Below are 17,983 nucleotides of genomic sequence, written 5' to 3' on the forward strand. Positions count from 1 at the left end.
GAGCAGCTTCATTTATATAGTGCTAATAGAAGAAAAAAGTAGCAAAAACTTTTTAGTCAGTAAGTAGATATGGACTCCAAATACATGCGGGAGACAGACCAACTGATTAAGAAAGGGGCATTTTTACACACTTTTAAGAGAAGAACTGTAGTTTACCAATAGCTCTAGTCTCCACCTTGGAAGTTAAGGATTCATTGGTCTCTACTAGTATTTGCTACACCTTGGATATATATCTGTTTGACAGGCTTTTAAGATGTCAAAGCCCTATTCATTAATATGTCTTGTTTCTTCATCGTATAAAATATAACCTTATTTCTAACACACAAGTCACACTGAATTTTACATGGCTCTTGTACTAAATTCAGCTAGTAGTAAGTGAATAGATACCACACCATTTTTAGGTCTGCTTTGCTTTTCTCTACCTCAGCTGCTGTCTTTCGTGTTAGTGACTTCTTTCTTTTTCTTTTCCCATCTCCCCAGATATACTTGGAAATGGATATTGCCTCTCTGACTACCCAAACCCAAGAAGATTTTAATTTACTCAAAATGAGCAATGCCAAGAGATATGAAGTTCTTAAGGAGATCCTGACCTTACTTGGCCTGAGTTGTGAATTAAGCGAAGTTCCTTCACTAACTCCTATTTATTTGCTTTCTTCTGATGAGGTGAGCATTCTACTTCAATTGCAGACATAAGAGATTTAAACTAAGTAGCTTGATGCATGATTTAAAAAAACAAAATAATATTTTTATAGTTCTGGGGTAGAAAGGTCTGCCAAGTTGTTAGGGCCAAGTAATTTTAATATGTACCAAAAATTACTAAAAGTTCATCTAGAGAGAGAGTCTCTCAGTGCCAATTTAGGGATGTGACTTCCACTGTTCGTCACATGGGGTTCTTCACCATGTCTTATGAGACATCATGATTAAAAACAAAACCATCAAATTACTAACTTTGTGGGTTTTTTTTTTTTTTTTTACAAAACATTGAAAACACAAATAATAAACCATTGTGACTTCAGTTACAGTCTCTTTTATCTGTCTCTCCATGAAGAGTTTTTAACAGAGATTATGCCGTAGAGGGTGGGCCAGTTTTTGGTGGGGGCATTCTTCTCTGGATAAGTCAATACTGAAGAGATATTTTCAAAACTAGTATATGAGTCCTGTTTTAGAGTATCATACATAACTAAAACAGTGTATATATGGCAAGGGAATTTCATTTAAGGGTAGGTGAGTCCTGTGTGGTTTATCATGGATAACCTAAACTGTTCAAAAATAGGCAAAGGTGAGTGATCTTAATTAAGTCTTACGAAACTTAAATATTTAAATTCAGTTACTTTAGAGGCCATTCTAGCAGCTGTCTTGAGTCAGACAAATTCATGTATATTAAGTATCTTAATATTTGGGGGTTGGACTAGATGACCTTCTGGGGTCCCTTCCAACCCTGATATTCTATGATTCAAATTAAATCTGTTTCTCTTTTTACTAAGATTAGTTTGTTTCCTCTCCAAGAATAATAGCGTAAACCACTTTGGTGCTTAATGGGAGAAGCTGTTACTGTCTTAAATTACAAATAGCATTTCCATATCTCATTAAAATCATTAGAAGAAAAAAATAAATCTGATTCCTTGGCAATGCTTTGGTAAACTTTCTCTCATTCTTCGTGATATCATTACGTTGCAGAAGCACTGTTGTGTTGGAAGGTGATTGCTTCTTGATGCTGTATGGTTACTGCTTCTTTGTCACACTGCTGACGTAAGCTTGCTTGAAAGAGATGGCATGACTAAGACCGGAGTGACATTGAGGTTAAGAAACCGAAGCAGGGTATGCTGCTTGCTTAATTCAGAGAGATGTATAGTCTTCACATTTCACAGTTTCACTGGAGGTGCAAGGCACACCCCTTTTAGGGCTCATCTGGATTTAAATATTGGCTGCTGTCACCTTTTCATTGGTTTAAGACCCTCATGGGACAGTTCAGATAGTATCTTCAGCTCATGAATATGAAATTTGTTTGCTATGGAACAGGGTAGTAACTGTATATTGTTCTTGTGGAGGGAACTCAAATATCCTTTGTTTTAACTCTTTCTTGTGTTTTAGTCCTTTAGTTTTATTAGGGTTTAATAGGAGTTTAAATTCTGTTTTAAATAAGTCAAACTTCCTTACTTACATATCTTTTAGCTTTAAAATAGCCTTTCTAAGCTTAGATTAACTTAAAAAGAGTCTTCAATTTAAATCAGGGGTCGGCAGCCTTTCAGAAGTGGTGTGCCGAGTCTTCGTTTATTCACTCTAATGTAAGGTTTTGCGTGCCAGTGATACATTTTAATCATTTTAGAAGGTCTCTTTCTATAAGTCTTTAATATATATCTAAACTATTGTTGTATGTAAAGTAAATAAGGTTTTTAAAATGTTTAAGAAGCTTCATTTAAAATTAAATTAAAATGCAGAGCCCCCTGGACCGGTGGCCAGGACCCGGGCAGTGTGAGTGCCACTGAAAATCAGCTTGTGCACTGGTTGCCTTCCCCTGATTTAAATAGTCCTCAAAGAATGCACTGGCTCTTCTTGTAAATTCTTGGAGTAGTGGTTTTTGTGTGTGTTTGAATTTAACTAGAAAGTTGCTTGAACACTGTCAGATCACTAATTCCCCAGTTAGCATAAACATTCTGTACTTAAATGACTTTTTATCGTATTAACCAGTGATGATGATAAATGACCATGTTATATTTATAAAAATATAACAAATATTTTACTAGTTATATGGCAGTTGCATCAGGCTTACTTTTAAATACAAGTCATTTGCAAACAAACATCTCAAAGATACTTGTACATTTCTGAGCATTTAAGGAATAAACAAAGGACTGCTACAAAACATTTCCCAACTTTATATATTTTCCTTAAACCACATGAAGGCCTTAGAGTGTTTATAAAATTTTTAATAAAACTATTCCTCGTCTATTTTGTTAGAATTTAAAAATGAAATTTTTCTTTATGAAGAGAGAGAAGGGTGAGAAGGGGGTGAGGCAGAGTCGAGTCTCCTGAATCAGCTTTTTATGGCCTTGGCAAACCAGGTGCTATATATTGCTTACCTTGAGATCCTAGAAAAAATATCTTCACGCTCATTAACAAGGGAGAGACTCTTTGAGCAGACACTCCTGTTGGGTGTTTTGCCTTTTAATCACAGTTACCAAGATTTCAGTCAACAGTCGTTTTACCTGTAGTTCACAATTAAAAACTCTTACCAAACATTCTGTACAAATTAAAAAAAAAATCACGACTAACACTTCAATGTTTTTCTAACCTTATATAAAATAAAGTGTATAGAATATTACAACCAAATAAACTTTAAAAACTGCTTTCCAGAGTCTGCGATTAGACGTGGTGGTGATAACATATGTATGGGCCAGGAGGAGGTATTCACTTTGAAGTATTTCATGTTTGTCATTTATTAGGAAAGCAGAAATTTCCTAATAATTTTCTTTAATTACCCTGAATACTTAATTGAATAAAACAAATAATTACAAACCAATATGTAAGCTGCTATTGTCCAAAAGCCATGTATACAAAAGTACTTAGAAATATTTTTTCAAATTTAATAAAAGTCCAGGTAAATGTATAGCAATGTAACATAATAAATTAAAATAGTTGTATTCACTGTAGTCAATATTGAGGTTTAGCCCTTATATAGCAAGTAGTAAAAATGTCTAAACGACTACTGCTCTTTTATGGTTCTTTAGCTGCTAAACACACTTTTGAGATTTACATTGGGGAAACTGTGGGACTTGAACCTTTTAAGAATTTGGCTTATTGCTGATGGAACATTTTAGCCCTTCGTTAATAAGACATGCATTGTACTTCACTTGTGTCCTTGCACAGTATCAAAATGCTCTACAGAGCAAAACTGTGCTAATCTATAGTAAGAAAAGGTTTTTAAGAGATTAAAAGGCGTAATTAACTTTATTTCTACTCGAGATAGAGAATTCTGCATAAACAGGGCAACACAAATGAAAGAGCAACCCCAAATTATGGAGATCTGATTGGGAAGTGAGGAGGTCAATACTGAAGGACCATAATGTATGGGAAAGGCAATATGAGGAGTATGTAGTCAGAAAAGTGAGAAGGAGATCTTTAATAATCCTGAAGGCATTTTTAATATTTGTGTGAATATTAAATTAATAATCACTAGGAAACCAGTGAAGGTGCTGCAGGTTGATATTATTCTCTCACTGCACAAAATATCTGCCTATTACCCATGCCCCCTAAAATTTTAGAGAATTGTTATGTATAGGCCTGATTATTACTTGATACATTCTTCACAATTTCATTGTAGACAGCTTTACAAAAACATTGAAATGTGACACCACAAGATCAAATGGCTTAAAGTAAAATGAACAAAGTTTAAACTAGTAAGAGTCCCTGGTTCACAAGCAAACAAACTATAACTTACATTCTGTTCATTTGCCCAATATTAATTGTAATTTAACATCTAAAATCTCTCAAGAGGAGAACTGTATGGAGAGGATCAAGTTGATAGAATTTTCTCTAATATTGTTGCCCCAATCTCTATATCTTTCTCCCTTCACACCCAGCTTTCAAATTGTACCATGTAAGAATCCAACAGTGATGCTAATTAATTTTTGCCAATGCTTGCCATCTAGTGGCATATTTTACATTTGCAGTTTCGTTCAGTATGTTTCACAAGAATCTATTTGACAGTTACATGGTTTAAATAAAGTTTACAAAAAGCAAGTGGGAAATGAAGGGTCATTTGAGGGTTATTGGTTTTGCTGTGATGTTAGGTTTCAAAATGCTATAATCTTTGTATGTGCAACATCATTCTTAATGTTTTTAATATACATTTTCAAGCTGATAATTTAGCACATTTCCAGAATAGTATCTGAAAGGAATTTGCAAGTATTTAAGAAGCAATTAAACATCTAAGTATTAGAATAAATTAAGAATACATAATCACTTAGAGCTTTCTGACAGGTTATTCATTTCTCTAGATGTATTGTGGCTTTCACTTACATAGAACTTTTCATTTGAGGTATTCAAATCCTTTAAAATAATTTCTGATTAAGATTCAGCACTTTGGAGTACATATGTGTAATCTGAAGAATAGTTAAGTGACTAGTTTAAAGTCACACAGAGAGTCAATGGAATGAGAAACGTAGGAGTCCTGACTCCCAGGCATTTGCAGCATTACCAACCTCAACCATTTAAGTCATGAGTCAGGCCTCAAAATAATCATGAGCTGTTGTTCATCGTAGATATTTAAAATCTGTGGCTACTCTTGGTTTTCTTTCTGCTGTTTTGAGGTTTTAGGGTTTACGATTTCAAACTTTATTCTGTACCCACGAGGATGAAAAACTTTTATGTTCTTTTAAAGTAAGCTGCGATTCTTCTTTGGGAAATGTCACTCTGGGTGCTCCATTTCAGGTGCATGTGCGCCACCTGCGCCTTTGGGGATTTTTGGTAGCAGTGCCTGTTCGGCCTGTGCATGTGCTCTACACATACTCGTGGCGTGTAATGAAAATTACTCCCCAGGGTATTCTATGCCCCCCCCCCCAAAAAAAAATATTCCGAACACAATATTTTAAAAATTCTGCAAATTTTATTTGTCAAATAATGGTGGAGGCACCAGCCTGGCATTGGGGAGCAGAGGCCACTGGCTGCACAGAGGTGGGAGATCACTGTGCAGCTCCCCCCTGGGACACGGGCTCAGTGGTGAGGCTGCACTCAACCCCGACACAATGCAAGGACCAGGCCTGCCCCAGAAACACCCCAGGACCCTGTCCCTCTGTGCCAGATGCACCAGGTGTGCATAGGCAGGCTCAGCAAGGCAGGATCCAAGTGTGAAGGGGCTTAGTGTGAGGGGATCCACATGTGGGTTGAGAGGGTTTTGTGTGGGGCAGTCTGGGTTTGGGTGGCTCAGTGTGGGATCCAAGGGCTTGTTGGGGAGTTCTGGGTGCAGCGGTAATGGGACTCTGCAAGGGAGTCCAGGTGCAGCTGGTTGGGGCTCAGTAAGATGGAGATCCAGGTGCAGGTGGCTCATCGGGGTGGTCCTGGTTCAGGGGGAGTGGGGCTTGTCAGAGGGGTTCTGCATGTGAGGGGTGTGTGTGTGTGAGGTTTGTGGGGTGGGGTCTTGATATGAGGGGGTCTGGATGCACAGGTGTTGGGTGGATGGGGGAGCAGCTTCCTGTACAGAGACCCCCCCCCCCGCAGCTGAGGAGCAATGGGTGCAGGAAGTACTGAAGTTTTCAGGGCTTCCTACTGCCAGGGGAGAAATCTGGGGGTGGGTCTGACATGGCCTTGGATGTCGTGCAGGGGAAGAGGAAGTCACAGTCTCCCCAACCCAGCCAGGACTAACAGCTGAGCCTGGTGCAGGGTAGGAGCCACCAGCCGGGTCTTCCTGAGTCCCGCTCACTGTTAGGTGGTAGGTAGGTTGTTTGTTTGTTTGTTTTTTGTTCTTTCCCTGTTTTTTGTTCCCCCCTTGCCCCCCCCCCCCATTTCAGGGTTATGTTCGGACTCTTATTACTGGGGTTTCCTGGGCAGTGGCGGAGCCAGGTGGAGTAAACAGAGGGGGAGCGGAGATAAAAAAGGCACCACCTGCTTGTACTCACGTGGTGGCACTCCAGGTCTTCAGCGGCACTTCAGAGTCAGGTCCTTCACTCACTCCGGTCTTTGAAGGCACCGAAGGACCCCACCGCTGAAGTGCCGCCGAAGACTGGTGTGCGAGTGAAGGACCTGACGCTGAAGAGCCGCTGAAGACCAGAGTGCCGCCGGGTGAGTAAAAAATAAAAAGGTGCCAATCCATTAAAAAGACTCCACTTGTGCTCGGTGGGGGAGCGGCTGCTGCCCCGCTTCCCCCCGCCCAGCTACGCTACCGATCCCGGGACTCCCAGGCTTTAAATATTGCTCTTCCTTCCAGGAATCCTTCCTGGGTAGGGATGGACACTCTGGAAGTGCTTTGGGGATATCTATATACCTTCAAAGTGTAAAATCTGGTCTTCATTTAAAAGCACATTCTGTAAGAACCGAGAGATAAAATTCAAGCTCCTCATGATGAAGCTAGCCCTGAAACCAGCTTCTGATCAGAGCTCCAAGAATCCCCCTCTACATAGTGTCCCGTCCACCTCTGGACCCTGGTCATTAAGAGCTTCAATGGGTAGAACTGTTGCTACCCCATTAGCTGCCAGGTCCTTGTCGCTGAAGGCTACCAGGGATAAGACGGTCACTATCATGTCCACCTTGTGGTCTGGTTGTGACGTTACCCTCTGGTGTTATCTGGACTGGTGATCTGCTAGGTCCCTCCAGTCCTTGACTCTGGGAGCCAGCCTTACCCTGCTCTGCTGTGAGAACCCCCACTCCTGGGCTGTTCAAGCTCAGCCTCTGGCATATTAGCTGCTGCTTGGGCTGTGCAATCAAATGACACTAGCCAATATCTCTGGTCCCAGACGACCCTAGGAATCTCCATCTTGCAGTGTCCACTTATGCCCATTGGACGCTACAAATTTATGTAAGTTTGTCAATTTAACTAAGAAATTGATATGTACCAGGCTTGTTATGCCATGGGGAGTTTCTGACACGCTTCAAATCAAATGCACTGCTTCAGGGAGAATAAACAGATTTATTAACTACAAAGATAAATTTTAAGTGATTATAAGTCAAAGCATAGCAAGTCAGACTTGGTGAAATGAAATAAAAACAAAACGCATTCTAAACTGATCTTAGCACTTACAAACTTAGATGCTTCTCACCCCAGGCTGGCTGGTTGCTCTTTAGCCAGGCTGTCTCCCCTTTGATCAGCGGTTCAGTTGCTTGGTGTGGTGTCTGTAGGTGTAGGTGGAAGAGAGAGGAAGAGCATGGCAAACATCTCTTCCTTTTATCATGTCCTTTCCTCCCTCTTGTCTTTGCCCCCTCCCCTTCAGAGTCAAGTGATCATTACTGAGGGCTTGTCTACACCACGCAGCTTTTAGCAACAAGACTGTCAACACAGCCTTGTCACTAAAAGTCAGCGTGTGTGAAAGCTCTTTGCTGGTGCTGAAAGACAAAAGTTCTGTCAGCAACTTTGCAGTGTAGACATACCGTGAGTCTCTCCAAGCAAGGTTGAGCAATTCCCCTGGTGTGGCCTCATGCAGGTGTGTCATTGCATTGTAACTCCCTTGCTGGACAATGACTGTTGATGGGTTGTATGACACCCCGCTCGGGCGTTGGTTATTTTCCTTGCTGTTGCCTCTGGGGAGCGAATATCTGGCTGATTCCCCCAATTTACAGCATGTTTTAGTGACAGCCATACTACACAATTCTCATAACTTCATATGCATTAATGGTACACATATATGGATAGAGAAATGACTTACAGCAGATCATAACCTTTTCCCTGATACCTTACAAGGCATGCTTTATGTGTAAGATCACGATTATATGAAAATGAGGCATATGGGGGTTACAGGATGCTCCCCCAAGGTACAGAATGTCACACTGGGTCACCGAAAGCCTTGGGGGGATGAGGGATCGACAACTCTGCCTGCAGTGCCGACAGCTGGTAAGTACTGTTAATGGGAGCATGACTTACATCCCCTTTACAAGAGGTCTCTGTCACTGGAGACCTCTGACCCCAAGAGGAGTGTTACTGAGGCTGCAAGTGCGTCTGGTACCGCAAAGGTGTATAAGGCTGTTTCTAAGAGCCATGCCTCTTCTGTACCAGATCGATTTTTTTTTTTTTTTTTTTTGGGAGGACCACCTCTGCTAGCTACTGTATGACGAAGAGGTCAGCACGGTCTGTTTCCTCACTACCCTTGGTACCTACTTCAGCACCCTGGACTGCTCCATCTGAGTCTGTACCTGCGCCAGCACTTTTCTTCTGGTACCGCAGGAGTTCCAGGACTTGACAACTGTTTGTACCCAGTGAACCGGAGTCTCCTCTACTGTCCGCGTCTGCACATCTTTTGGTACCGAGATCCTCTGGCTCACCGATGGTACTTTTCTTGTTGACACACACCCCCTCCTGTGATTCCCTAATTTCTGTCATCCAGGGAGAGCACTTATCATTCCCATGGAATATATTGAAGGAGATTCTGACTCTCGAGTCTGGGGATCACCTATTTATTCAGTGGGATGTTACTTCTCTCCACTTGTGGAGGAGTGGTGACCTCGACCTCTGACCACTTGGAGTGACCAGTGGTGACTGCCTCCTCTTATGCCTTATGGCCTTGTTGGGATCCATGGGTCCTGTACCTCCAACAGTTTCTGAGGGCCTTAAATTCCTCCTACAGGGAGCATACACATTCTTGATCTCCCATACTTTCACTCCCTCGTCGTTTTGGCCCGAGGGCCACATCTGCGTGGGGAAATTGTATGTAGGGCCATGAATGTAGGGCTGGGGTAGGGGGTTGAAGTGTGGGAGGGGGTGCAGTGTGCAGGAAGGAGCTCAAGGCAAGGGGTTGGTGTGCAGGAGTGATGTGGCAGGGGGCTCAAGGCGGGGCTGACAATCCTGTGGGCCAGATAGAAAGCCCTGACGGGCCAGATCTGGCCCGCGGGCCGTAGTTTGCCCTCCCTTGATGTAAACTCTGATAAATTTAACACCTTTATTGACTATTTCCAAAGGAACATCAGAAACAATTTAAGGCCAGCTCTTGGCCACAGAGGCAGTTCCACTTCAGCACAGTGGAAAGGGTTCTATTCCAGGTACTTTCTGGTCCCCCGTAGAGCGAGGGATAGAGGCCAATGTTAGATCTCAGGTATCGTAACAACTATGTGAGATTCAGAATAGTGACTCTTGCACTATTGACTATAATTTCTTCTCTAGATTCTGGAGATTTGGTTTTTGTGACTCTTGATCTTCAGGACTTGTATTTCTGTGATATGATGCAGCTCTCTCACAAGAGGTTTCTTCAATTCACAGTTAACCACAACCACTTCCAATACCAAGTGCTCTCTTTTGTCCTCTCCTCTGCCTCAATGGTGTTCTCAAAGGTTGTGGCAGTCATAGTCTCTCATATACATCATCTAGGCATAATTGTCTTCCCTTATCTCGATGATTAGCTACTTGGGTCAATTATGTCAGGATGTCGTAGCAACAGTATCTAAAAACATAAAAATGGCCATACTGGGTCAGACCAATCGTCTCTCTAGCCCAGCATTCTGTCTTCTGACAGTGGCCATTGCCAGATGCTTCAGAGGGAATAAATAGAACAGGCCAGTTAGAGTGACGGTCGTACAGTCCCAGAATAAATAGAACAGGCCAGTTAGAGTGACGGTCGTACAGTCCCAGCTTCTGGCATTTGGAGATTTAAGGATACCCAGAGCATGGGGTTTTGTCCTTGACCATCTTGGCTAATGCCATTGATGGATCTGTCCTCCATGAACTTATCTAATTCATTTTTGAATCCAATTATACTTTTGGCCTCCACAGCATCCCCTGGCAAAAAGTTCCAATAGTTGACTGTGGGTTGTGTGAAGAAGTACTTCCTTTTTGTTTGTTTCAAATCTGCTGACCTGTTTCATCAGGTAATCCCTGTTTTTTGTATTGTGTGAAGGGGTGAATAATACTTTCTTGTTCACTTTCTCCACACCATTCATGATTTTATAGACCTCTATCATATCACCCCTTAGTCATCTCTTTTCTAAGATAAATAGTTTATTAACCTCTCTTCATATGGAAGCTGTTCCATAACATTAATTATTTTGTTTCCCTTCTCTGTACTTTTTCTAATTTTAATCTTTTTTACTGAGTTGGGACAACCAGAGCTGCATGCAGGACTCAAGGTGAGGGTGTATCCTGGATTTATATAGAGCCATTGATATTTTCTGGCTTATTATCTATCCCTTGCCTTATGGTTCCTAACATTTTGTTAGCTTTTTTGACTTCTGCTGCACATTGAGCAGATGTGGATAGTTCTCTGAAAATGATAATACCTTTCTTGAGTGATAACAGCTAATATAGAGCTCATCATTTTGCATGTATAGTTGGGATTATGTTTTCCAGTGTGCATTTGTCAGCATTGAATTTCATCTGCTATTTTGTTGCCCAGTCACCCAGTTTCTGTGAGATCCCCTTGTAACTCTTTGCAGTCTGCTTTGGACTTGACTATCTTGAGTAATTTTGTATTGTCTGCAAACTTTGCCAAGTCATTGTTTATTCCTTTTTCCAGATAATTTGTGAATATGTTGAACAGCACTGGTTCCAGTAAAGATTCTTGGGGGACCCCACTATTTACCTCTCTCCGTTGTGAAATGTGACCATTTATTTCTACCCTTTGATTCTTATCTTTTAATGAGTTATTGATCCCTGAGTACAACAACAAGGTCTTTGTTTCACACTTTAGGCCTCCAGATCAATCTCACAAAGTCTGTCTTGATCCTGGTTTGATGGCTAGCTTTTATAGGAGCCTCTCTAGATGCTGTGACAGCCAGGGTTTACCTACCTGTGGACAGGTTTATGAATCTACAGAATCCTATTGCAAAGATTCAGTTAAGCCCTCAGATTTCAGCAAGGAATTGACTTCAGCTGTTGCGTCATATGGTGGCATGCATCTTCTGACCCTGTATGGCAGATTACATATCCAGTGTTTCTAGGGATAGCTCAGGGCAATGTGCATACCAAACACAGTGTCAACAAACAGGTCTCTCTTCCCTATGAGGTTCTGGACTTGCTCACTTGGTGGCAGAACCCCTCCAAACTCTGTGCGAGAGTTCCCTTCTTTCAAGCTCCTCCGGCCATTATCACTTAAGACACATCCGTCTTGATATAGGGCATGCATCTCTGTGCTCACGCCATCTAGAGCAAATGGTCTTCCCATTTGCTCTCTGGCATAGAGACTTCTTGCTCAACAGAAGTGCAACAGATGGTGATAAATAGTAGAAAGGAGTCTACACATCACACTTACCTACAGAAACAGCAGAGATATCACTTCTGGCATACCCATCGAGAAGTTTCTTTTGCCTGATCTTCTCTTTCTGCTGTCACAGACTACCTGCTGGAATTAAAGACCTGGTCTTTGGTCAGTGTTCACTTGACAGCTATAACAACCTTTCATTTACTGATAAAAAAGGTTTTTCGATTTTTGCTCACTCCACTACGTTGAGATTTCTGAGCCATCTGATTTAACCTTTTTCTACAAATTATAGAACCCGCTTCAATGTGGGATTTGAATCTTGTCCTTAATTACCCTATAAAACACACTTTTGATCTACTAATCACATGTTCATTGGTTCACCTATTGATGAAAACAGCTTTCTTGGCAGCCATCTCTTCTGCCTGAAGGGTTGGAGAACTGGGGGTTTTAATGCTGGACCTCCTATTTACAGTGTTCTTCTGGGAAACGGCCTTCTTCTGACCAAATATTAAACGTTTACCTTAAGTGCAGTCTGAGTTTCATGTTAACTAGACCATTCATCTCTGTTTTTTTTCCCTAAACCACGTCACACTCTTCAGGAAGCTGTCTTCTGTATCCTGGATGTTATAAGGGTATTAGCCTTCTATTTGGATGGAACCAAACCATTCAGAAAGTCACCAAGGCTATTTGTTTCAATTGCAGACAGATCCACAATTTCCACTCAATGGCTTAAGATGGATCTCTGGTTGTATCATTTCATACTATGACTTTGCCACCATTCAACCCCCTTGTAGAGTGTTATCCCATTCTACAAGGTAGCAGTCTACTTCTGTGGCATTACTTAAGAATGTTCTAATAGTTGAAATTTGCAAAGTGACAACCTGGACTTCAGTACATACTTTTTCCAAGCACTATGCCTTTGTGCATGCCCCTAGATCAGACTGCAGTGGGCAATGCAGTTCTGTCTTCAGTATTAGATTCTGTTCCAATTTCCCTTCTCCTTGTGGGGTTACTGGTTGGGAGTTACTGAAGTGGAGCACCTATAGGGACACTACATGAAGGTAGATAGGTTATCCTATGGGAGTTCCACTATCTTGCTTTCTGTTTTAGAGTTTCGTCTGTGGGATTTTGCAGTAGAGAAGGAACTGAGGGCTATTTGCCTTCGCAGACATATATATCTTTGCTCCGGGGCACGCGGATGTGTGGAGCACATGGGGGCTGAACAGACTTTGCTACCAAAAATCTCTGATCAAAGGTGTAAGGGACGTACGCGCACCTGAAGTGGAGCATCCTTAGGGGGACATGTTTTGAAGAACTCCAGTTACCGCACAAAGCGAGTAACCTATCTTTCTCACATAAATGCATCACTGGGGCTTCAGGAAAAACACCAAATACCTCAAGTGTTGGCACTTTCCTTCTGAAAATCAGGACACATTAAAAGAGCCCAAGTTGGGCACACAGAATTGCTAGTCATTTCAGCAAACCTTGGCATGTGCCGTAGTTGAGTCTTGCTAACAGAGGGCCTGTTGGTTTTTATACAAATCACTAGACTTAAATTTGGAGTTCGGTTAGATGTTCAGGCTTCCATAGCTGTAATCAGATTGGCGGGATTAGCTTTAAATGTGTTATGCACAGTGGAAACAAAACAGCGAAGTTTTTTTGAATGGATGAGGAAACCAATGAGATGTACACTTGTACACAATTCAAGTAAGCTACATAGTTTGAATGGAGCACCCTTCCTCTGAACTGAGACTTGGAAAGACAGTACCTGCATTTCCTGCCTTTTGCATATGCAAAAACTGAATTGATCCAGCATCTGAGGGAAATTATATTAGGAGTAATCCGTGTATACCTATGAAGTTGAAAGCACTGCATGTAGAAGAGCAGTGTGGAAAATGGAAAGATTTGGGGAAGAAATATCTAAATATTAAAAGTGGCGACATTGAAACTTGCACAATTTAAATATCATCACTCCAAGAAAATACACTAGGCCTGTGATGACCAAGTTTAAGGAACAATGTTAAGTGATGGGGTCAGTATATTACAACGTGGAATTGTTCATTGGTTCAGACACTCTAGATTTATGCACTGATATTCTTCCAAAACAAAGCCCAAGGATTCAGCTGTCCCATATCCAAGTTGGAGATCAGATGAATTGGAGGCTCTCCTAAATAAACAATAAATTTTATATTGTACTGTATTGTTAAGTAATAATTTTACATTCTGAAAATTAGATCAAATTATTCACAAGACTGTAGGCAGTGTTCTTTGGTCATTTGTCCGTGGGCAGCTAAGATTCAGAGTTAGGTGTCTGACAAGAAAAAATGGTGATTGTATTTTTCATGTTGTCTTGTTTTGTTAGGTAAAGGAAAATGAGCTACTCTTGCTGCTGTGATTGTCTAGAAGCATTTGTTTATTCTGCCTCTGTTTTAGACTAGTGAAACTAGCAATTGCTGGGACACACTCTTGTTCTTAGTCTGTGTGTGTGTGTTGCTTTTGGCCTTAGGTTTTAGCATTGTCCTTGTTTTAATACAAATTAAAATGCTACTGCCACTACTAGTCTAAGACTGCGAGATTGAAATAAATTTTAGAAGGGAGACAAATTTACATAAGTTCTAATACCTAAATATTATGGATAATGTCAATCTGATCATATGGACTAGAGCTACCATAATCCTCCACTAGTGCTGCTTGCTGTTGAGTGATCGCTCTGCGTCCACAAATACGTTTTATCCCTTCTCTCTCTTTTTCTCAGTAAAGAATAAGGTAATGGGGACTACTGGAGAATATCAGCACTAGGACCACTTGCGCCTCACAAATCAGACTCCTTATTAAGTTGTGAAGTGTGCTTTGCTTCATACACATAAATGCATAGGCTGTTTTTAATTAAGTTCATTTTGGACAACCCATATTCTGCCATTGCCTTGCTGTAGGACAGTGAAAGCAATATTTGCAGCAAGAACAATATATTATGAAAGGCAGGTTACTTGATAGCTAAAAGTGAAATATGTGTGTGCGCACTGTTTGTTAGTGACTTGGTGGTTTTAAATGTCATTTTAGAGACGGCCATTAAAACCTTTTCCTTCAAAAATGTATAAAATAAAATGGCAAATTGTCAGTTTTAATATTGCTACAATGAGCAAATTCTTTGTCACTAGGCAGCTGTGTGGGATCAAAGCACTGAAATAATGTGAATGGTGGTTGCTATAGCCTGTTGAATCTGGCACCCACATGTTCAGTTTCAGCTTCATGTATGTAGATTTGTGTGGGTTTTTTTTGTTTTTGTTTTTGCAGCTTTGCCTCTAAAGACTCAGAAATGGTTAAAAGATATTTCAGCTGTAAAGACCAGGATTGTCTTTCATTGCTGTGGGTTCCAGTATAGCATTTTCTGGCTTTTGCAAAGCCTTACAGCAAGAATATTCTCCTTGAAAAGATTAGAGAGACTTCAGTCACAATGGTGATTTAAGTCCATCTTGAAATACAATTGTCCACAACTAAACTTCTTAAAAATGCTCCCTAACTCAGGCTCCCTCAGCCTGACTCAGGTTTGCAATATGTTCCAAATGGGTGATAGCCAAATGACAATAATTAGTCATAGCCTACATTAACCCAAAATACATGATGGATTCTCCCATTCTCTGTAGTACAATCTAAATTCAGGACAACCCGTTTTGACTTGAGTTTTTCTGCCTTGAGCCTCCATTCTAAATATTTTTGTTCTTGTGATGCTATTGGCTGTCTCTGATTTTAAGTCTTTTTTTTGTCAGTGAAAGGAATGTGAGGCTTCCCATCCTGAGAAAATCTAAATTTGTAGGATGGAAACATATATGCTTAGCAGGCATTGTAATAAACCTAGCTTTCTGTATACCTTTTTGAGACAATAGCCTCTATAAAGTCTTTTCACCTCATAGATATTAATATAGATTATAGAACATGAGATTAAGACTTCTTCTGATCTGCAAGTTGTGAAGTATTTAAAAAAAATCTCTAAAACTAAAATATTTAGTGAGTACTAGCTGTGCTAAAGAAGGTTGCAATTTTTTTATCTCCTCATATTTTATTTTACAAAACAGTCCGGTAATAGTAGAGACAAGAAAATAAGAATGGCCAGGCTGGGTCAGACCAATGGTCCATCTTGCTCAGTATCCTGTCTTCTGGCACTGGCCAATGCCAGATGCTTCAAAAGGGAATGAACAGAATAGGCCAGTCATCAAAAATGGGTTTACTCTGGATTTATACAGAGGCATTTTGATATTTTCTGGCTTATTATCTATCACTTGTTTTATGGTTCCTAACATTGTTAGGTTTTTTAACTGTGGATGCAAGGTGAGTGGATGTTTTCAGAGAACTGTCCACAGTGACTCCAAGCCCTCTTTCTTGAATGGTTACAGCTAATTTAGAACCCATCATTTTGTATGTATAGTTGCTATTATGTTTATGTTTACTACTTTGCATTTATCAACCTTGAATTTCATCTGCCATTTTGTTGCCCAGTCATCCAGTTTTGTGAGATCTCTTTGTAAGTCTTCGCAGTCAGATTTGGACTTAACTATCATGCATAATATTGTATCATCTGCAAACTTTGCAACCTCCCTGTTTACCCCTTTTTCTAGATCATGCATTTCACATGAATAGCAGAGTAACACATGCAAGGAGTATATGCTAATGATCTTGAACAGACTTGGAAGGGACCATCCTTACCAGTAAACTTTTTGCACATTTTGATAATTATGCAAAACATTTAGTCTTTCTTACATGACGCAAATGGATATTTAGCTTTCTGTGAAATCTGGACATTTCATTTTAAGTCTTAGTTTCTTCATACGTTGCACTTGCCTCTTGCCATGTGCTTTATGCCTTCTTGGTTTAAGACCTTTAGTATTCTCCTCCTCCAATTAATGATATTTTTATAAAAAACCCAAACACCAGTGTTGTTTAATGTTGTGCAAGCACTTTTACACAGATTTTTAAAATGTTTGAATGTGTAATCACAACACATATAACCATATTCTAAGTAGAGATTTACTACTCTTCTCCGATCACCCCCAAAGTGTCATATGTAGGCAAGAAGAGGAAAGTATACCTCAGTCTCTTCTTCCCTCTCCTCCTCCCAGCCAATATGACAAAAAGCAGCAGCCCTTTAGAAGTGCCTGCCCCAGGAAGGGAACATGCTTTCTGGGTAGAGCTGCTCAGATTTTTTTTATGTAACTTTTTTTTCGGTGGAAAATGCCATTTCAGTCAAAACTGAAACTTTTCATAGGAAATGGTCAGTTTTGATGAATCCTTTGTTAGGAAGTTTCTCAGCGCTAGGATGGAATTTGTGTGTGTGTGGAGATTATGTATAAAGTCATCTCAGACGAGTCAATAAACTGGTGGTCAGGGCTGTCACCAGGCATGTGGGAGACTCAAGTTCACATCCCTGCTCTGCCTGACTTGGAGACCTGGGACTTGAAGCCAGGCTTCCTACATCCTAGGTGAGTTCCCTAGACACTGGGACTCAATGAATATTGAATTATTTATAGAAAGTAGAACAGCTCCTACGGGGGGAGAGCAAAAAACTAACAGCGATTGTATGGCTTGGTGGTTAGGGTGCTCACATGAGATGTGGGAGACCTGGCTTCAAGTCCCTTCTTTGGATCTCTCTCCCTGGTTTTTCCACACAAAGAAAAAGGTCTTGATTTCATCCCAAAGCAGAATGCGAACATTTTTAAAATCTCAGTTTTTTTTGTGGGATGGGAAAATGGTTTTCCACTCAGTTCCATCTCTGGGTGGGATTCAGTAGCAGCAGGCAGTCTGAGAGCTGTGATAAGAATGATGGATAAGGACCAGACCAGCAGGCTGTTTCAGGTAGGAGCTGCAGTAACAGCAGAATAAATCTTAAACAGAGCCTGTGGGAAAAGAACAGAGACTCTGCCTGACTCCCACACCTTCCACTGCCTTTTTATGTCCTACCTAGAACTCCTGTGGCACTTCCCCATCCATTGTGGGGGGGTGAGTAAAGCTTGGGCTGCAATTGAAACCTTTGGATTAATTTTTTTTCTCCACATACTTCAGTCCAGTAGGGTAACCTACCAATCTCTGACAGATTGTTGCAATGATTTACATTTTACCTGTTTTCTGAAGTATAGACTTGGTTTCAAATGAACAAGATAGTT

At 40.7% G+C, this 17,983-nt stretch overlaps 1 protein-coding gene across 1 annotated transcript in view; it reads left to right on the plus strand.

Annotated features, from left to right (window-relative positions):
* HLCS (holocarboxylase synthetase) overlaps positions 1–17,983 on the plus strand; it is a gene marked incomplete at its 5' end in the record, with an annotated part of 212,837 nt that overhangs the window by 26,624 nt on the left and 168,230 nt on the right. The window contains one exon of the mRNA XM_084617047.1: positions 481–663. Within this exon, the coding sequence (XP_084473173.1) occupies positions 481–663 (183 nt within the window). The remainder of the gene's footprint in view (positions 1–480; positions 664–17,983) is intronic.

Source organism: Lepidochelys olivacea, assembly GCF_965140295.1.
Source record: "Lepidochelys olivacea isolate rLepOli2 genome assembly, chromosome: 1".
In the NCBI taxonomy this organism is placed as follows: domain Eukaryota; kingdom Metazoa; phylum Chordata; order Testudines; family Cheloniidae; genus Lepidochelys; species Lepidochelys olivacea.